Source organism: Cibotium barometz, chromosome 36 (genome assembly GCF_041138505.1).
Source record: "Cibotium barometz isolate CiBa-2024 chromosome 36, ASM4113850v1, whole genome shotgun sequence".
NCBI classification, from domain to species: Eukaryota; Viridiplantae; Streptophyta; class Polypodiopsida; order Cyatheales; family Cibotiaceae; genus Cibotium; species Cibotium barometz.
Genome location: NC_141081.1, coordinates 8,835,997 through 8,858,353, shown reverse-complemented (window position 1 = coordinate 8,858,353; position 22,357 = coordinate 8,835,997). Strand labels below are relative to the sequence as shown.

At 39.4% G+C, this 22,357-nt stretch overlaps 2 protein-coding genes across 2 annotated transcripts in view; both read left to right on the top strand.

Moving 5' to 3' along the window:
- LOC147617457 (cholesterol 16,22-dihydroxylase CYP90G4-like) overlaps window positions 1–22,357 on the top strand; it is a 197,297-nt gene that overhangs the window by 114,247 nt on the left and 60,693 nt on the right. The gene's annotated exons all lie outside the window — the stretch shown is intronic.
- On the top strand, window positions 1,005–22,021 carry LOC147617458 (uncharacterized). The gene is made up of 4 exons (XM_086775374.1): window positions 1,005–2,178; window positions 2,254–2,623; window positions 21,763–21,827; window positions 21,968–22,021. Exons 1-4 carry the CDS (start codon window positions 1,093–1,095, stop codon window positions 22,019–22,021), a joined length of 1,575 nt encoding a protein of 524 aa, XP_086631500.1. The 5' UTR covers window positions 1,005–1,092.

Genomic DNA, 22,357 nt, shown 5'->3' with positions numbered 1-22,357 from the left:
CGGTGTTGCCGTCAGTATATATGGATGTTGGCAAGGAGTGGCCTGTGCGCCGGTCGAGACGTGGCTGACTGTGACCACAGTCAAGCAAACGAAAGAGAGAGAGAGAGAGAGTGGTTCTCTTCTCTTGCGGGGCTGAAGGCGACTGAAGGCAGCAACGCTAGCTGCTGGCTGAAGGCGGCTGGCGACTGCTTTTGCCTACACCCCTAGATGTCAATGTCCACCCGCCAGCTACACCGGCGCTCCTTACGTGTCCCCCATGCTTCGCAGTCAACAACCAGCACCAAAAAGCCATCATGGGCGCCGGGCAGCCTTTAAAAGGATGAATGTCCCTAGTGACTATAGCCGCCGCGCCATTAAATTTGTATCCGAAACGACGCGATGGACGAGGCTTAGACTTTGACTGAAAGGGCGTTATCGCGCCGTGAAGGAGATGAGCAAGCCGGAACGACGCGATAGTGGAGGGTCAGAGGATGTGGGAAGAGCCCTATCGCGTCGTGAAGGAGAATTGGACTTTGACTGAAGGGGCGTTAGAGCGCCGTGAAGGAGATGAGCTAGCCGGAACGACGCGATAGTCAAGGGTCAGAGGATGTTGGATAGCCCCTATCGCATCGTGAAGGAGAATTGGACAAAATGTCTGGCCGAGTGGGGTAGTGACCGTTGGTGACAAGTGTACCACCATGCACTAAGCCATGTGGACCACCATGCACTAAGCTACATGTAACCAACGCGTATTTTTTGACCTCATCTTTTTTATACCCCAATGTAATCAGCACGACGGGATGAAATATTTTCTACCCAAGTTTCTTAACTGACAGGTACAATACGCGAGAGAAGGCCCTTGCATTTGTTCCAAAGACCTCGTTTTGCTCCATTCAGGTGCTTCACTTCTTTCCCTCAGCTTATCCAACACGACGCGATAGGAGGCCCTCCGAGGTGTTCCAAAGCCCTTGTATCGCGCCGTATTGGTAAGTGCTTCTTGAACCTTTAAACAACCTAGAGGCTTGAATTAAGACGTTGAATTGGTTCTAAGGCAGGTTTTCCACTATGTTTTGGTGCTTCTATTCCATTTCTTTTGCAGATTGAACCGAAGATATGAGTACTAATCTTGAGGGAAGAGAACAAATTTTCGATGACCCAAGTGAAAGGTTGCTGGAGGCCGTTTTGGAGGTTGGTGGAGACATGCAAGTCTACTCAGAGGCATTGAAAATTTTCAATCCCAAATTTGTCCTTGGTGAAATCTTGGATAAATTTAGAGAGTTTATTTCAGATGAATTAAAGGAATTTGAGGATGCAGTTCTTGGTCGGTGTTTGATTCTGGAAGGAAAAGATTACATTCATCTCACTGATTTCACTCAAAATTCTCTTGAAAAAAATAAAGTTTTAAGAAGGTTTGGCAGGTTTTCAAAGAAGTCCAATGTTCTAATCCCAGAATCCATATCCTGTCAACTCCATGTTAAAAGTTGCAACCTTGTTTCAAAGGACATTGGTTTTCTTTTCTTTCTTTTTCTCAAAGATGAGAAAAGTGCTCAAGTTCCAGGTGAAGATGTTCCATCCAAGGATGAATTAAACTTGAATGTCTCCACTGTTTTGAACATAGAGAAATCTGAGACCTTGGAGATGGAAAAGATTGATTTTGCTTCAGAGGAAAAAGAACGTGCAGGTTTGGATGTTGCAGAGTTTAAAGCAAGCACCCTCATCCCTGAACCCATTGAAGATGTGGAGGTGTCTGAGGCCTCCCTTACTATACGAAGCCTCCCCTCCTTTCTTATTAATGACAAAGATTTCATCCCTCTTCATCAGATTCAATTTCTTCTCAATATAAGGGAGGACTACTGCATTGCAGCTATAGTAGCTGAGGCTTCTGAGGTTGCCTTGGACTTTATTGACACAGAGGAAGAGTCCAAGGAGGAGTTTTTATCTCTTGATCTCCAGACTTCAAATGATTCTTTTGTTACTGCTCCTGATGCACTTGCTGTTTGCATGAAGAGAGTTGAGGAGGAAGCACCTTCTTTGAAGGATGAGGATTTTGAAAACAGGCTCCAGGAGCTTGGTATTCAATCTTTTGGGAGAGATATCAAGCTGAGAGAATTAGAAAAAGAGGTTGCAAAGAAGGAAAAATTTGGTTTATTCAACCTCGCACAGGAGAAGTTTGTTTTCGCAGATGATGAATTGCAGAAGGTTGTTTCATTAATGACCCTTGATATTTTTTCTGTCTTTTAAAGCTTTTTTTAATCAATTATTTTTTTTCTGCAGCTTGAACTTCTTGACAATGATAATTTTCTTGGAAGAGCCAAAGGTTCACGAGGAAAGGCAACAGAAGGAACCTTTAAGAAAGATTCATCCTCTCTTTTGCACTATCTTCCTTTGTTGGACAAGGCAACCTTTTGTGCCTTTCATAGTCAATATTCTGAAGAGCCTGAGCTACCTTTATTTTCACTAAAGGTATTGTCAAGGTTTCTTGGTTACACACCCCTTCAAATAAATGCTAACAAGATATTGGTTCTTGAGAGAGCTGCTGCCCTTAGGATTTTTGGTTATGCTGCAGGCTTTAATGCCTCTAGAGCAGGTTACTTTCTTTGCTATGCTAGCTATGCTGCTGCAGCCAAGGAAAGAGATTTTGAATGTATGATAAATAGTTTATTGAAGAGTAAGAAAGCCTTAAACTATAACCCAGTAAGCCATTAACCCCATCTCCAACAAATCTCATCAAATCATGAGGAGTATGAAAAGAAGGATACCTTCCTGTTTCAGGGTCTGGTGGATATAAACTTCCCTTCCGAAGTCGTTAAACTTCATTGAAAAGAACTTCGTGTAGTCGCATACTCTTTATTGAAACTTAATACTCTTTATTGAAACTTAATACTCTTTATTAAGTTTGATAAAAGATGGAACAGAGCAATAAGCATAAAAAGTTAGTAGAGAAAGCTCGTGAAGAACAGAGCCATATCCGAGAGTGACAAAAAAAGGGAGAGAATGGCAAAGAAACAGTGAGAGAGGGGCGGCAAAAATTCAAAAATAAGAATCGTGGTCATGTCGGCATTAACTATCCCGGGAATCGTGAAATTGTTTTTTTAATTTTAAAAGGTATGTACTTGAATGCGCTTTAAATAACTTGGATGTGCTTTTATTTAGGAAAATCGCTAAATTTGGAGTCGTTTTGACCGTCAACGGCTCCGCTAATTAGCAAATTAATCACTTCCTTACACAGCCCTTTTTGAGTCATTTTTGGCCCTAATGTCATCCTCATTGTGGCTTTGCTCAGCTTATTACATTTCAACCAAAATTTAGGAATCATCATTTTTCAATCAGAATCCAAATCAACTCATCAGTTCTCATCCAGAATTCTAAAATCATATCAACCAGCATTCGAATTCATCATCTAGATAGCATTTTTACTTCTAATTTCAAGGTCTTATATTTACTCATATATACTACCAGTAAAGAGCTGCAGTTATACCCTCGGTATATATGGGTAGCCACAGTCCTTGGAATTATAAGGTAAATACTATCATGAGTAGGTCCGCCTCAAGCAAGTCAGGGATTTCCATACAATTGCAATACTTCATCTGAAGGCCCACTTTCAATTTTATAAATCTTCATTCTGAATATATCAATTTGTATGATTTTTATCATACAATTATAACCTTTTACTGTTACTTCATAAATTTTTGACATTTTTGGCTTTTTAGTTCATCCACTTAACCCGATTCGCTTTGATACGAGCTGAAAGATCGCTGCCTCCTTTGCGCAATGGATTCGAGGGTGCTAGCAGCAGAAGTAGCACTTCTTGTGCGGGGTAGGATCCCTCACTCTCGGGGCCTCGTCCACTTTAGCCAATTCGCTCTGATACGAGCTGAAAGATCGCTACCCCCTCTACGCAATGGATTCGGGGGTACTAGCAGCAGAAGTAGCACTTCTTGTGTGGGGCAGGATCCCTCACTTGGGGCCTCGCCCACCACGGATATCCGGTCAAGAGACTAATCCCTTGGTTCTTCAAAAACTAAACCCGGAAAAACTTTCCCCTACCGGAAAGCACGGGCGATTCCTCCAGGATATTTATACTCTAACGGGCGATTCCTCCAGGATATTTGTACTCTAATGTAGTCAAGGTCATTACTGACCAAACTGATCCGACCAAACTTGTGAGTCACTTGGTCAGATCAAGGAAGAAACTTGCACTTGGATCATAGAAATCAACGCTTTTTTTCCCATCGAGAGGCACAGCCATTGATTCTTTTTCCATAGAACAATTACTATCCGGGGTTTACTTCATCTATCGTACTATAACAGAATTGAGTATTATTTTACAGATCCACCAGTCTAGCCTAACCCATGGGTTAGCCAATCGCCCAACCACTGTAGTGATGGGATCCAATTAGGAATTTGGTTAGGTTTTGTCCTGGGTATAGGGAAAAGAGTTCCCAAGCCCCCTAGTCAGATACTCATGCAAATTTAACGTCGGTCACACAACTTACACACCCAATATGAAATTGCCTTTTTCATAGATTCAGCTATCTTTAAAACAATCATTTAAAGAAACCATAGTGTCACTGATCATAATCCTCAAAATCTTCGGTTGAATCCTTCTTTCCAATCATCCCTTCACATCGGTGTATCTATGGCATCATTGGCAACCAGAACGCTCACCACCTGTCCACTTAGGGGTCTTTTTGATAGTTCCTAGCTCATAGTAACCGGTAATATATTCACTTATAAAAATCAAGATGGAATCTCCATTGAAGATCAGCAAGATCAACCAATAGATCCATATAAAAGAGCCATGGACTTATCCATTAAGGACTGGCAAGGTCAATCAACCAAATCCATGCCCGGTTTCAGAAAACAACTCTTACTCCTTGTATTAATATCTTCCACGATGCATGTGTGGGTATCTTCGATGACCCAGAGCCCGAGCACCGTACGGTTAGCACCCTCTAGGATCCTTCGTAGGTGACCTAGCGCTTCACTCATAGGCCGCTTCCTTGGTCCCTCATCCACCGTATTGGAAGCTCACCATTTGAATTGAACCGAGGTTCGTCAAGACCTTGGCCGACCTTGCTATGAGAGATGTCCTCCGTTGACTCTCCGTCAGCTGTGCAACTTTATCAACTAGGTCTCCACGTTCTCATTCACAAGACGGTCAAAATGCTTCCCTAGCATTTTTGACATAAAACAGTCATTTAAAAATAGGTCATAAAAATACAGTTCCTATAATGAACTCTCGTCTTTTACATTGTTCCACATCTGTCCACATTACTTAATCCATATCCATTTCATATGTATACCCATTCTCATCCAATCACATCATTTTCCATCTCATCACATCTTTCCTCATTTATTCTCATCACATCTCATCCACTTGCATCAACCCATATATTTACATTCCATCACACCTCATTCATTTCACATCTATTTGAATTTACATCACATCTCATTCATTCACATCCCAATTCACATCACATCACATCTCATTCATTCACTTACATTGATATCACATCCTTTCACATACATATCCACATCCATTCTTCCACATACACAACCACATCCATTCTTCCACATACACATCCACATCTATTCTTCCACATACACACCCACATCCATTCTTCCACATACACATACACATCCACATCCATTCTTCCACATTCACATCCACATCCACATCCATTCTTCCACATTCACATCCACATCCATTCTTCCACATCCATTCTTCCACATACCTATCCACATCCATTTACATTCACATTCTATCCCATACACATCTTATCGCATCCTATTTTCACCTTATCTCATCCATTCACATGCTATTCCCATCATTTAATAGCTTTTTCAAGGTTGATCCTGATAATGGGTCTTTTTCTAAAATTTTTGCCAATTGCTTGGCCTAATTAAAGGTTCTTTTTCTCAACTATTTTCATATTCATTCTCAATTTCTCAAATGAATTATATTCAATATTCCTCTTTTGAATAAAAGGATTCGTGGAATTTATAGAAATCAATTCTACCCATATTTCCACTTTTGATAAATAATCATAAATTGAATTATACGAAAAATTCCTCTTCTTCTCATTTAATTTCTTGGATCTCAAATACCATGGAAATTCCTCTTTTTGCATTTAATTAATTGCATTCCAATTTCATGGATATTCCTCTTTTATCATCAAATATTTCTCATAAAGTAATCTCATCTAAAATAAAATACGCATTAATTTAATATGCTAAATTTCTCTTTTCCCATCTAAATGGTGGAATTCCAAATGTCATAGGAACTCCTTTTTTAACATTTAAATATTTCTGATAGATAAAATAACTTTATCTAAATTTCATCTTTGAATTTAATTAAAATACTCATTAATTCTAATATACTAGGAATTTCTCTTTTCCCATCTCAATGATGGAATTCCAAATGTCATAAGAATTCCTCTTTTAACATTTAAATGAATTACTAGAAATTTCTCTTTTGCTCATTACTATTTATGCATAAACATAAAAAATTAAATTTTCCATGATTATAATGAGAATCATTCAATTAATCTAGGATGATTAATCCTAGAATATGGTAGGAAGTCCTCTTTTCATATTATGAATGAAAATGATTTAAATGTTATTTTTTTTCAAAAATTTTACCATAGCTCCGCTGCTATTACTGATAATTCTCAAATAATTTGAAAGCATAAAGTTTAGTAATATCCCTATGATTAGAATAACCATTAATTGGATCAATATCCAATTATAGACTTGATTCTATATTTTTGTATAAATTAAATAGCATAAATGTAAGACTCCTTCCCAGCCTCTCAGGATGTCCAATATCTTCCCTTGTAATCAATCCCCTCTTCAGAAATATAAAAGATCTTATTTCTGCCTATTTTGGCCTAGAGAGAGAAAATATTCTAGAGAGAGATTATTCAGATTTTGAATATTTTTCGATGGAAAAATATCTCTTCTTATTAAAATAAGTTCCCCCGAAACAGAAGTTCAAAAAGATTTTCAAAAGGTGCATTAAAAATCAAGTATAATCTATTCAAGAGGCCTTGTCCTAGGGGCCTAGATTTTTGAAAATTTTTAAATTAAGGTTTTGAGGGGCCAATCAGATTCATCCAAATGTGTGGAGAAGATAAATAGAAGAAATAAAGAAAATCCCCCCAAAAATGAGTAAATACTCACATAAGATGAAGAGTGGACTAAGGACCAAAGGAATTACTAAAAAAATGGATTTTTGACACCTCACAATGGGAATTTCTCCCCCCTCACGAAGGAGGTGCCTACTTCACATGTGTGGTGGAGTTTAAAATTATCAAAAATTGAGATATTTCATCTCTCCTCTCTCCTAATTCAAGTCTACTTCCAAAAAGTAACCTAAACTGACCTCAACATGGTCAAAAATTGACCAAGCTGATCTGAAAAATTCTAGAATCAGTTTGCTTGGTTAGAAGCTCACTTTTTCCTTTAAATAGAAGCCTCCCCCTTTGTTGAAGCTTATTAGTGTTTTATGCACTGCTACTCTGCTCCACCCCAGAGCCAAGAACTATGAATTTCTTAATAATTCATTAGTTTGTGACCTTTCCCTCTTCTAAAGAATTGGTGGGCCACTCTTGTTGCAAACAAGAGTAGATCCCTCAAACCATCAAGCCAAAGGAAAGCTCTCAGAAATTTATGTAAGTTAGAAATCTTAACTTTTTCTTTATTGTTTTAATGGTTTTCTAATTTTTATTATGTTTAAAATGATAATCTGAACCTATGCCTTGCTGGAAAGGCTTTCCCCCTCTCTCATTCTTAAATTCAACCCTTCTTTATCCTAGTTAAGTAATCTAACTGTTGGAATTAAACTTTTCATATTATTTCTCTTTTAAAAGTAAAATTTTATTAGTTTAGAGTGCTTAAAACCATTTGGGGATAATTTTAAGTAATTTTAAGATAGAAAAAATTAAAAAATGGTCAACCATACAAAGGAGGTTATGGAAAAATTTTCTAAAAATTAGTGAAGTAAGTTTTATCTTTTATTATTCAAAAAGAGTAATCCCCACCATTTGTGTATCCTAAAAGTGTTATTTTGAGGAGGAGGAGGAGGAGAGGAAGGATTTTTATAAAATGTGAGCAAGATAGACAAAAATGAGAGACTTAAGTAAAAACCAAGGGGGATGGATATTTACATTTGTTCATTCCTATGAAATGTGAGTGAGAAAAGACAAAAATACGAGATGAAGTGAAAACCAAGGAGGATGGATATTTCATTTCTATGCACAATATATGTATAATGAGCCTACTTTTCACATACAAACTTATTTTCAGGTGGAACATCTATCTAACTCATGAGAGGACATGATTACATAGGGTGAAATATAATTAATTAATTTGGGACCTTACATTTACAGGGCTTCATCCTCACAACAAACTCTAGGATTTCTAACGACAATGTGTCCCATTCCTCCCATGTGGTATTCTCTATTAGGTATAAAACTCATTTTATAAGACTTCTTTGATATTCTATTCATAACTTCTTATCTAGGATTCTTTTAATTAAGACTTCCTTGATACTTCTATTCATAATTCATAGTGAACCGTAATGTTCTTAAGTAAGTTTAATAAGTAAGCTCAATTCAATCTCTTGAGCACCATTGTGGTAGACGGTTAAGAATACTTATTTCTTCATGACCTTGAAAAGATAGCTCGCTTGAGAATGGATGAATGCCTGGGCATTATATGCATGTGATGTGAGGTGGACCTTGATATGTCCAATCTCGGTCCTCACCTAGATAGTGCTATATTACCCCTTGGAGAATCTATCGTCGCAGAGACAGTTGCTTTGGTCAAGGAAACTGTGGTTGAGACCGCGGAGCAAGCCCTAGTTCCAGAGGAGGAATTCACAACCTTATAAGACAAGCTAGAGGCTGAAAAGGATACCCTTGCGGTGCTGGAGCAATGGAGGAGACCAAAGCATCAAAAAAGGATGAGGCTAAGTCCTTAATTGACCTCTCTGCCCCCACCAGCACTTTGGCAAAAGAAGACATTGAGCAAGAGGTAATAATCGACCTTTTACAACCTAGAAACATTTGTAATTATGTCTAGGAAAATATTTTGATTTTTCCTTTAATTGCAGAGGTTAAAATTGATGCATTTGCTGGGAGAGACAACGGCAGCAGAGACCAGGCCAAGGTCCATGGACATGATGCTGCATTGGTGCATTATCTTGGTAGACTTCCTATGGATGGCATCGCCATTATCCATAGGGACTACACCCCTCAATCTGCCTTCACTCTCTTCTTTTTGAAATCCCTCTCCAAGGTGCTCTGTGTAGCCTCTGTAGCACAGAGCACCAAATGTATAGTTCTAAATAAAAAATCCCTTGCCTTTGATGTTTTTGGTTCTAGATTTAGGGGTAAGCTTCTTGCTTGTATAGGTATAGCCAAAAGCATAGGCATAGAGGATCCTCAAGAAATAGCCCAATCACTCCTTGAGCACACTCTGCCACAATAACAAGAGAAGGAAGCTCAATATTGTAAGAAAGCTTTTGTAAAGATGATGTATCATTTCTTATTATTATGAATAAAATAAATTTTTTACAAACTTATTTTCATCAAGTATATCATTGTTTTTTTAGTTTGTACCATCAATGTTTTTGTGAATGCATCAAAAATGACCCTGGGAGCCTAGGGGAGTAGTGCCAAAACAGCTTTCCCAATCCTTCAGGAGCAATTCTAATGCATTGGATGATAAATAATGTATTTTTACACATGATTAAAGGTATTTTTATCTTGTAAATTACTGTTTTTCATAATCAATGTACTCAACTTGATTATAAATACATAAAAAATGATTCTGAGTGGCTGGGGGAGCAGTGCCAGAATAGTGCAAATTTTGAGCCTGCACCACTGCTGCATAGCCTAAATTCGCACTGTTCTGGCGCATAGCTTCCTCAATCCTTCAGGAGTAATTCTGATGCATTAGATGACAAACAATATAATTTTGTACATGATTAAAGCTGTTTTTATCTTATAAACTATTATTTTTTACAATTAATGTACTCAACTTCATAAATATAAATGCATCAGAAATGATCCTGAGTGGCTGGGGGAGTAGTGCCAGAACAGTGCAAATTTTGAGCTTGCACTGCCGATGCAGAGCCTAAATTCGCACTGTTTTGGTACAGCTTCCTCAGTCCTCCAGGAGCAATTCTGATGCATTGGATGATAAAGATTATATTTTTACACTTGATTAAAGGTGTTTTTATGTTATAAACTAATATTTCTCACAATTAGTGTGCTCAACTTCACTTTAAATGCATCAGAAATGATCCTGAGTGGTTGGGGAGCAGTGTCAGAACAATGTGAATTTTCAGCCTGCACCGTCGTCACACAGAGTCTAAATTTACACTATTCTGGCATAGCTTTCCCAGTCCTCCAGGAGCAATTCTGATGCATTAGATGATAAATACTATATTTTTACACATGATTTAAGATGTTTTTATCTTATAAACTGCTATTTCTCACAATTAGTGTGCTCAACTTTATTGTAAATGCATCAGAAATGATCCTGAGTGGTTGGGGGAGCAGTGCCAGAACAGTGCGAATTTTCAGCCTACACCGCTGTTGCAGAGCCTAAATTCGTAGCTTCCCCAGTCCTCCAGGATAAATTCCGATGCATTAGATGATAAACACTATATTTTTACACATGATTTAAGGTGTTTTCATCTTATAAACTGCTATTTCTCACAATTAGTGTGCGCAACTTCATTATAAATGCATCAAAAATGATCCTGAGAGTGGATGGGGGAGCAGTGCCAGAATAGTGTAAATTTTGAGCCTGCACCGTCGTTTGCAGAGCCTAAATTTGCAGTGTTCTGGCATAGCTTCCCCAGTCCTCCAGGAGCAATTCTGATGCATTAGATGATAATGCTATACGCATTATGTATTGGCCACATTGCATCAGTGTAAAAATGGGAACAGACACTGCCCTTGTCCAGAATAAGGCAAGAGGTAAGACCTCCCGCATAAATTTGGGTTTGCATTGCATAATGATACAAGACAAACATAAAAAGCCCAAAGGAACTGTCAGCAAAACATTGAAACATGTTGCTCACATGGAGCAAAATGACCTGACAGACGAGCTCATGGCCCCAGCCATGAAAGAAGAAGAATATCTCTTTCCAAGAAGAGGATCCACACCGAGAAGAAGATCTGAAGGAAGACATGGACATGAGAAGAGAAGCTGCCACGAGAAGAGAAGCTGCCCCAAGAAGACTGAAAGAAGAGACGGACGCATGAGAAGATGCTGCCATGACAAGAAGATTGAAGACAAGAGAAGATGTGAGGCTCCAAAGAGTGAGGAGCCATGTGAAAATCTCTGAGAGAGAGAGAGAGAGAGAGACCCCACAACCCAATGTAACCTGCCCCAATAAAGTAAAACCACCTCTGAGCCACCGATGATGTAGGCCACGTGGTAGATGTATGTGTGAGCACTTTAGTCAAGGTCGCGGGCACTTATAGTAGCCTTGGACACATAGAGAGAGAGAGTGTCAAGGACTATGGAGTTTAGGGACTTGAGGCACTGGTCGCGGACTGTCAAGTAAGAAAGAAACTTGATACAGGGTCCAGGTGTGTTGAGATAACTTGAGGGGAGGAGTAGACACTGGCTCGCGGACTACCAAGTAAGGGGAGGCAAACTTGGTATAGGGTCTAGGTGTACTAGGAGTATTCACTTGAGGGGAGGTGTTGAAAATACAAGTGAATAGGGTGTGTGCGGGAACAAGCCCTTGGTTAGAGGCTGTAAAAGAGGAGATGTAATTGTGAAAGAACCTGTGAAAAGGTTAGAAGAATCTACTGGGAGAGAATAAAGGGTAGCATGAGAGAATTTAGGAGTGTGGAGTTATTCTGGGAGATATTCAGGGAAAAGAGAAGAGGTGGAGAGAATCAGGCAAAAGGTGGAGATATTCTAGGAGTAAATCATGGAGAAATCAATGGGATTTGATGCTTGATGTAAACTCTATAAATTGAGGCATAGCCCTAATGAGAATTCGCTGGTTTTTGAGTATCCATGCCTACATTAATCTATTTGCTAATTATTCACTAATTACGTCTTAATCACTTTGTTAATTATGTTGATTCTAGTGTTTGATCCACCATAGCTCATCATTATGCTCAAATTTCAACAGAGTGACTGGGGTAGCAGTGCCAGAACAGTGCATATTTTGAGCCTGCACCGCCGTTGCAGAGCCTAAATTTGCACTATTCTGGCATAGCTTCCCCAGTCCTCTAGGAGAAATTCTGATGCATTGGATGATAAACACTATATTTTTACACATGATTAAAGGTGTTTTTATCTTATAAACTATTGTTTCTCACAATTAGTGTGCTCAACTTCATTATAAATGTATCAGAAATGATCCTGAGTGGCTAGGGGTGAAGTGCCAGAACAGTGCGAATTTTGAGTCTACATCACCGTTTGTAGAAGCCAAATTTGCACTATTCTGGCACAGCTTCCTCAGCCCTCCAAGAGTATTTCTGATGCCTTGGGTGACAAACTGGCACATGATAGACACTCCATGTTAAACAAACATGATGACACCGAGACATTGTAAGAGAAACTTAAAATTTTAATTATCAAAAGGTTACAAATGAAAGCCAGATAGGCTTGGGGGGTTTGAAACAAAAGAGTTGCTTCAAAAAAAAGGTTAACATCTAAGATCTCTAGATCGTGTCTCGCTCGTCTCAAATGCGCCGAGCTAGTTGCATGTCCTTGGCAGATATGGTAATCCTCTTTGCATGTATTGCAAGGAGGTTGGTGTCTTCAAGAAGCCCAACAAGGTAAGCCTCGGAGGCTTCTTGCAATGCTTCAAGGGCAATCCCCTGCACACAGAACTCTGTTCTATATCGTTGGAGAATCTCCTTCACTGTGCTAGCAAAAGGGGCTCTTCTTATTAGCAACTCAGTGTTCCTATGATAAAACTTGATTTCTTGTAGAGCCTTATGCCCTTGGCGCATCCTTCTCCTTGGATCTCTCTGTGTTGTGTTAGTGCGTTGGTGAGGTTGGGACTTCCTTGGCTTGAAGAGCTTGACCTTTCTACGCCTGCGTGCACTTGCAGGAACCTCCTCTTAGTCTCTCTCATAGTCTGAATCCTCCTCCTCCTGTTGCTGTGGTACTTGTGTATCAAGTTCCTCTCGAGTAGGTAGGGAACCGTGTCCTGGTAGTAGGGTCTTGGCACCTATGGTGCTACGCAATGTAAGAATGTTTTCACCAACCCAGTCGAACTGCTCATCATTGGCCTCTCCGTCTTAATCTCTGGGGTGGCTACACTGTGGGGTCTTCTTCACATGCTTCCTCTTCCACGCTTCCTCCCACTAGAAGGGCCTACATGTGTGTGTGCTGGTGTTGCTATGGGAGGAGGGTTGGACTCTGGTGATCCCATTGGGAGTGTCCTAGAATCCAAGGGGTCACTCTCTTATGTGGTGTCGCCAGTATGTGGTTGTTGGGTGCCTTTCACTGTGTAAATGCATGGTAACACGTGTGGTGTTCTTGGTGCATGCCATATCCATGTATGACTATGCTAACGTGGTGATGTGTTGGTGTCCTTACGTGGGTGTCTACGTAGATCTTGAGCTTAAGCTCTCTAAAAAAGTGAAATGAAAATGAAGTGAGAGAAGGAACTATAAATAGTTTTTTAAAGGGAAAAAAAACCTAACTAAACTTATTTTCTTAGCCTTATTATATCTAGATTTATGCTGGTGTGTGCACAACCTGCCTCCCTTGTCTCCTCATTCGTGCACGCCAAGCACCATACCTATGGGGAGTAACCAATACCCTTCCAAAGGTTGTGCGATAAAACCAATTGAACATCTCTTGTAAATAGTTTGTACGTGTTCCTCCTACAGAAGCTCCACCTCCATGTCTTGTATTTTTGAAATAAACCCCTCTTGCTTTATAATGTGATTTCTCCATCCCTTCTTGGGTACTCCACATGTCGAGCGATCCATACTTGTTCATGAAATACGAACCATGCACATAAACTATGTGATGTACACATGACAATAGAATTTAATTAGAAAAAGTCAAGGTTAAAACACTAGTTTATTTTTTTACTATACAACTTACCATATAGTGTGTTACTTTACTCTCTCCCCAAGCACCTTGGAATGATGCTCGTTCTTGGGCAGTTGTGCTACTTTGATTCATAATGCGAACCATGTTATTGAAATTTATCCAAAGCTATTTGCGCATATTTATAAGAGCTGGCATTGGACAATATACATTTGTGGTGATTGCACACAGGTCTCTCCAGAGTCCCCAAGTCTTCTTTGAATTCTCTATGTTTGCTGGCTTCTCCACCACCAAAAATCTCCTTGCCTTTGATCCAACCAGTCATGAAGACCTTTTGAGCAACCTCGTATGACATACCAGAGGCCTGCTTATTCACTCCAATTTTCACGTTTCCGCCATGGCAGCCCAGAGAATTCAGAAGATGCTTTAATTTACCAAGCACTGCAACTTTCCTCTCTTGTGTAGGCATTGTGAATGCATAATCGATATAGCACTTAAGCAATCGATCAAAGATTCTCATGAATGCATGAAGTGTGCAAAAGTGAATATTCTTTAGTGGAAAATCAATGATGGGACTCCAATTTGAATTCCTGTTTGGTTCTCCTAGCATATCACGAGACATGACACCACCTTTCACCCATCTTGCATTTGGTTATTCCTCATCTTCATTCATCAGTTGACTCGGTTGGATCTACTGCATCTTCTTGTTGCTTCTTTGCTTTCTTGGGACCTTTTGAGGCATCCTTCCCGACAAAACCAACCTTCTGTATACCTTTTCCATTTCTTTTTTTCTGCCTAGGAATATCAATTTGAGCATTGCAATATGGACAAGGCCATCTTGATGTCGCGCCTTGAGCACAACCCATCATGCATTTAATTGTCTTCAAATCTCCCACAAGATGCCAATCCACCTTGAACTTTCCTATGTTTTCTACATCTAAAAGTTGACCATCAATTTGCTTTTTAATTACATCTGTTATCCAGGGAGTCCTTTCAAACATCCATTTCAATACCTCATGTGTCTCCTTCGGTACCTCGAATGCACCAAGCCACCAGACCTCTTTCTCAGATTGCACACTAAAACTTGGTTTGGTAGTCTTTTCCCATGCACAAATCATGGCCTCATTCATGAGTGTAATGCTCATATGTTCTAGCTTCCGACCTTTCACAATTTGGCACTCATCTAGCTTGAGCACAAATGAAAGTGTGCTCCCCAAAACTGCAAATAAGCGATAATTTACAATATTCAAAAAATAATAATCGTCTTCATTTTCTACTGAAAAACATGAATAGTAGCAATTGCAAGTTCTCACCTTCTGGTGAAAGACCATAGAACTTCACCATACCTTGTTGTAGTCTCTCAATATGAACAAAGATGTTATTGTAAACATCATAGTCAAATTCTGTACTTGTTGTCTTGATTTTCTTTTTGCTCGACCCTGTGTCTAATGTTAGTGTGTCCTCAATGTGATAAAACTATCCTATAGCTCGCTGCACATCATCATTATTGATACGCTTGACATTGTGAATCACCTTGAGTGTAGGAAAAAAAGTGCCAGTGATTCCTTGTCTTAGAAATGCATCTTTTACAACCTGACGGATTGCTTGGTACCTTTTCATGCTGATTCTATCCGCATCACAAGCATGTTGAATTAATGAAGAATCAATAAGAAGAATCAATAAAGGTAGTAATCTCGCTCACTACATTGCTGACAACAGCTTGGCATATTTTAGGATGATGAGGGTCAGTAATAATTGAGAGAATATCCTTGGTATTCAGAATGGCTTTGACCAAATCCTTCCATCCCTCTTCATTAGAACTACACACCTCTTGTGCAGAAAATTCCTGGCACAACACAAATCATGACTATTTTGTTTCAATCACTGAGTGCATAATGAAAGTTTATGTTACTTACTTTGTTGTGCGAATCCTTTTCTTTCGTGCTCCACCTTTAAACGCAAGAGATTCTATACCAGCCAATGTCTTTTTGCGTTCACGAGCACCATTTGGCATTGCTTTGAGTCATTTGATAAGTTCCTCTAGCCTTTGAATCTTTGCATCCTTCTCCACATTCTCTACGAGGATCTCTTTCATTTTATTTGATGATGTTTTAAGTCCTTCTTGACATTGTAAAAGGCTGAATTGTGATGCTTGCAATTGAGATTGGAGAATATGGATTTACCAAGCTCCACTTATAGTCAATCTTTTGCAATATCCTAACAAGCCAAGCTCTCCTTCACCAACAAATTGCATAAAAGATGATAAATTGCGGAAAGGAGGGTTTGCTCTTAATGGAGGGTCAACTGGATAGAGATGTCCATCAACCCAAAGATCTACATTTTTCTCCTTAGCTATCCTACGAGCTTGGACAGATTGTGCATCAGTAGGATGAGTTTTTTTAGAGCTTCCATACTCTTCAGGAATACGAATGTGTAAATCAACCTTCCGTTTCCTAGCTTCACAAGGGGCTATACACACAGCATGCAAAGGCTCCATAGCTAAGCAGAGGAAGAAGCTAAAGCAGAGAGAGAGAGAGAGAGAGAGAGAGAGAGAGAGAGAGAGAGAGAGAGAGTGAGTGAGAGAGAGACTGTTAAAACTTTACTATTGCAGGTTTAATACAAATCCGTTTTTCTAAGTAGAAAATGATATTTTTGATATACAAATATACTAACATGGAGTTTTTCATCAATAAATTACATTTATGAGAAAAATTAAAAAAATTTGAGGTCCCCACAATTTCGGGATGTGACAGTTATGTTTATGGGGTTGTGGGGACCTGACAGTTAGTTATGGATGTACTGGCTTCTGACGTGACCCTTGAATTACAAGCTTTTTGGAGGAAAAATTTTATTGTGATCATACATATTGGTTGGGTGATGTTTTTTCCACCTCAAAATGTAAAAAAATAAAAAATAAAAAATTTTCACTTTTTGGGGCCCGCCTAAATACGAGAATGTTTTGCTGATGTGGAAGGGAGAAATGGTGGGAGTTCATGAGAAAGGAGATTTCAAACTGACAAGAAAGATTCAATTTATAGAGAGTGGATAAAAAATTCAAAAAGTAAGAAAGTATGAGAAAAGTCAAAAAGTAAGAGAGAGAGTATGAGAATATTCCCTTTAAAAAGTGAAACTATGGGGGTATGGCTGATGTGGCAGGGTAAAAAATAAGGGTCATCATAGCCTTTGTCTCCCTTAAGCCCAGCTTTTTAAGCTCTAATCCCTTAAAATTAGGGTAAAAAATAAGGGTCATCATAGCCTTTGTCTCCCTTAAGTGAAACTATGGGGGTATGGCTGATGTGGCAGGGTAAAAAATAAGGGTCATCATAGCCTTTGTCTCCCTTAAGCCCAGCTTTTTAAGCTCTAATCCCTTAAAATTAGGAATCCTTAAGAGGCCCTTTTTGGGTCCAAAAAATTCCTAATGTGCATGTTCTATGTTTCATTCAATCTCTTATTCATATATTGTAGAATTTCAGTGAATAATCACTGTTAACAAGTTTATGCAAGTCCTTCGATGGTCAAACTGGACCACCCTATCTTATCCTAATTGTAATTGTATTATAGAAATGCAATTGGTACCAAAACGGCGTCATAAGCTTTCTCTTACTACTTTCGAGAAGAAATCTGTTACAGAAATTCTTTATCTTTGTAATCTCTTGAACAATTTACAATACAAAATTGGTACTCCTATGACCACATATTAAATCCTTCAAAGACATCGTCAATCAAATTGGTACTAATGGTGCTCCTATTACACAAAATCAATTGATTACACATCTTCTTCATATGGTCAAGGATCATTCATATGATAATATTGTCACTATTATGTCTAACAAGGATGGCATTGACTTTGACACTGCTTGTATGTCTCTCGTTGAATGACACAAATGTCTTAGAGAAAATTCTAAGACTACTTTGAATACACAAGAAGTTGCAGATTCCGAAATGGCTTGTATTGCTCGTAAGCGTTCCTTTTCACGTTTTACTCGTGGTGGTCGCTCTTATCAAGGTGGCAATTCTTCTCAACTTTCCTATCCCAATAAACATTCTTCCTATTGTGATAAGAATGGTCATACTGTCTCTAATTGTTGGGCACAGCAATATGATGAGGAACATGGCATTACCACCAACCAACCAACCTCATTCAAATTCCTCTAAAAATTATACTTCTTATGACCATTGTGGTCTTGTACAGATCATCCATCTTCTCGTTGTTTCAAAAGGTGATATGATCAAGATCACAATTGCGCATATGTTGATCAACATACAAGTAGTGATGAACATAATCATCAAGCGGTAAATTGTGTTCATCATGATATTTCTCCTAGAAGAGTACTTCTTGTTCGGGATGGTTCTCTTTTTTTTGTTGATTCTAGTGCTACTGGTAATATGACTTACCAATCGCAATGGCTTCATAATTATCATGCTCTTCTAATTAAGAAATTGGTGTATCTTGCTGATGACACTACTTGTCCTGTCTCATGGGTATTGGTGATCTATATCTTGGCACCCTTTCCTCTACCTGAATATTGCAAGGAGTTTTGCATGTTCCAGATCTTCAAAGGAATCTTCTTTTTGTTTCCCGCCTTGTTGATCTTCGTCTTTTTGATGGTTTTGATTATATAAAGTGTCGAATTAAGAAGGACGTGGATACTATCGCAGTACCTCCGCGGCGGCATGGTAATCTGTTTTAGCTCTCTTTGAATGATAATGTTGAAAATGTTGTTACTGCTCCAGGAGATCTTGATTGCAAGTTATGGCATCATCAATTTGTCCATTTGTATTTTGCAAAGCTTCTTGATATTCATCATCATCATGATCTTGTCAGAGGTATGGATCTCAAAGCTCGTCCTCATATGGGAATCTGTGTGTATTGTGCTCTTGGCAAACATCATCGAACGACAACCTTTTCATATCTCTAGCTCTACACATTCACATGCCCTTTTAGATCTCATTCATATAGATATTTGTGGACCTTTTCCTCCCTCTAAATCTCACTACTATCGTTATTTCATTACCTTCATTGATGATTTCTCTCGTTTCACATACGTTTTTTCTTGAGGAATAAGTTTGAAGCCTTATCCATATTCAAGAAAAATCAGAAAGAAGTTGAACATCATACTAGTCGCTCTATCAAGACTCTCCGTAGTGACAATGCTAGAGAACATATGTCAAATCTCTTGGATGACTATTGTATTGAACAAGGAATTCATCATGAGTTTATTGTTTCATATTCTCCTCAACAAAATAGCATTGCAGAGCATAAGAATCGAACCATTCTTATGCTATGAGATGTATGCTTATTCATTCTGGATTATCCAAGAGCTTTTGGGAAAAAGTAATTTATATAACAGTTTTTGTTCAAAATCATCTTCCCACAACTGCACCTACTCGTAAAGTTCCCATTACAATTTGGATAGGGAAAACTCTTTCTGTATCACATTTTTGTACCTTTGGATGCATTGCTTATATTCACATACCGAAAGAAACACAATAAAAGTTGGATCCTCCTAGTTTGAAAGTTATATTTATTGGATATTCTGATAATTCTAAAGGATACAAATTTTATGATCCTACTTCTCAAAAAGTCATCATCATCAGCCCGCCGTGATGTGCTATTCGATGAACGTTTGATGGGAGGTACATGGTCTAGTAAGGACTTTCCACATGCTCCCCACTATTAAAGCGGATATTTAGAAGATCGAGGGCTCCCCCTCCTCTATAACCACCTACTTGTTGATAACCACTCCTAACCTGACATAAGTAGCATTCTAAATGGCATATAACAATGCACAATATCTCTATGCATAAGTCCATTTCCTAAACCTAGCACCCAAGGGTGCAATAAACATGAGGTTGAATGAATAAGGCCACTTACCTCTCATATGTCAAGCCAACCAAAAGAAAACAACAACACAAGATTCGACAAAAAATACAACCTGTGATATTAGGACATTTTTACGACCTCCTACAATACTACTTAGCCAAGCAGGGTGGACAGTCCCCCTTTCGGATGATAGCTTTTAAGGAATTTCCACACGCTCCTCACTATTAAATCCAAAGACAACTCCTCTTTTGCAAGGGAATAATAGTGAGAAGATCGAGGGCTCCCCCTCCACTATAACCACCTACTCGCGATAACCACTCCTAACCTGACATAAGCAATATTCTAGATGGCATATAAGAATGCCCCATATCTCTATGCATAGGTCGTATACATAGGCCATATGCATAAACCATATATAAAGGTCGTATGCATATGGCCTATATGCATACGCCTATGCATAGGCCGTATGCATAGGCCTATGCATACGGTATATGCATAGTCCATATGTCGTATGCATAGGCCACATGCATATGGCATACGGTATATGCATAGTCCATATGCATAAGCCGTATGCATAGGTTGTATGCATAAGAAGCCGTATGCATACGGACTATGCATATGGCTTATGCATAGGCCGTATGCATACGGCCTATGCATAAGCCGTATGCATAGGCCATATGCATATGGCCTATGCATAAGCCGTTATGCATAGGTCGTATGCATAAGTCATATGCCGTATGCATAGGCCATGTGCATAAGAGCTATGTATAAGGCATACGGCCTATGCATACGGCCTATGCATATGGCCTATGCATAAGCCATATGTATAGGCCATATGCATAAGGCTTATACATACGGCTCTTGACCTAAACCTAATCCCCGGCACCCAAGGGTACAAAAACACAAAGAGAAGAAGCATAAACAAAGAGGGCTTACCTCTACTAGCCAAATTCGTATTGAACCGTATGCGTGGCCTATGCCCTTGGAGGCCGTTCACTTAAATAGACCTATAAAAGATTATCATAATAAATCAAAACATTAGTTCATTATGCATAATAGGGCATATGTATAATAAGGCTATGTATAAGCCCTATGCATAAGGCTATGCATAAGTAGGCTGCTATGCATAAAGAGGACTATGGCATAAGAGGGCTATTGCATAAAGAGGGCTATTGCATAAGAGGCCTATGCATAGCCTATGCAACGGCCTATGCATAAGGCTATGCATAAGCCCTATTGCATAAGGCTATTCATAAACCCTATGCATAAGCCCTATGCATAAAGAGGGCTATGCATAGGGTTTATGCATAGCCTTATGCAATAGGGCTTATGCATAGGGTTTATGCATAGCCTTATGCATAGGGTTTATGCATAGCCTTATGCAATACGGCTTATGCATAGCCTTATGCATAGGCTATGCATAGCCCTCTATGCAATAGGGCTATGCATAAGCCTTATTACATAAGCCCTATTGCATAAGAGATCTATGCATAGCCTAGCCCTTATGCATATTTCTAGCCTATTGACCTAACCCTAATCCCCGGCACCCAAGGGTGCAAAAACACAAAGACAAGAAGCACAAATGAAGAAACAGGGCTTACCGTATGAGAGGCTATACCCAAAACCTTGCTCACTTGAATAATCCTACAAAAAAGAAACATAATAAATAAGCACTACTGCTAGAGGCTCAGTATGCAACCTATATGCGCATGGTATACAAGAATGCAATGCAAATCTGTCTAGCTCCAACCAGTACCATAATGGGGGTGTAATATGTGATACATAGGCGATGGCAAGGCAAAAATACCTCGGAGCATGATCTCCAGGTGTGAGTGTAAGTGAGCTAGCCGCTCGTGGATATGGTGCTAATGTCAAGCCCGTATCTCTGTGATCTCCCTTTGATGTAGTCTGGGAGTTTGGTAGCCTGATGCTCTCGGTCTCCGTCTGGCTTGGAGGTTCACAGCACGCCGAAGTGTAACCCCCTCCTGTGTCAGGGTAGGCACTGGGATAGATCTCTGAAAGAAATTAGTGAGTCGGAGCTGTCGCCCACCACCTCTCCCTGTGTGGTATGAGTCCGTGTAGCAGTGTCTCTCTGTGGCGTTGTGTCTCTAGCAAGAACTGGCCAAATCTGTGCTGGTCTACGGACTCCATGATCTGGAGGAGTGAGGGATGTCCACTAAAGATGATGGTGTATCTCTCTCTAATGACACTATGCTCTGCATCAGCATACATAATGTTCCTCACTCTCAACCTCCTCCTGGCATAGTCTGCATATCCTCTCTGCTCTGGGGATCCGTGCTGCCCTACCTGCCTCAATCTCAAGCTGGTGTGATGACACTCTAAGCTAGCCAATCACCACTCGGGGACTGTGAGGCATGTACACATCCATGTATCCAGATCTAGTAGTATAGCATCTTCGGCGGTAGAGGCTAACTGGGTGTAATCCAAGTCTCTTAAGTGTATCGCTGCCATAAATCCAAGTCTCTTGAGTGTATCACTGCC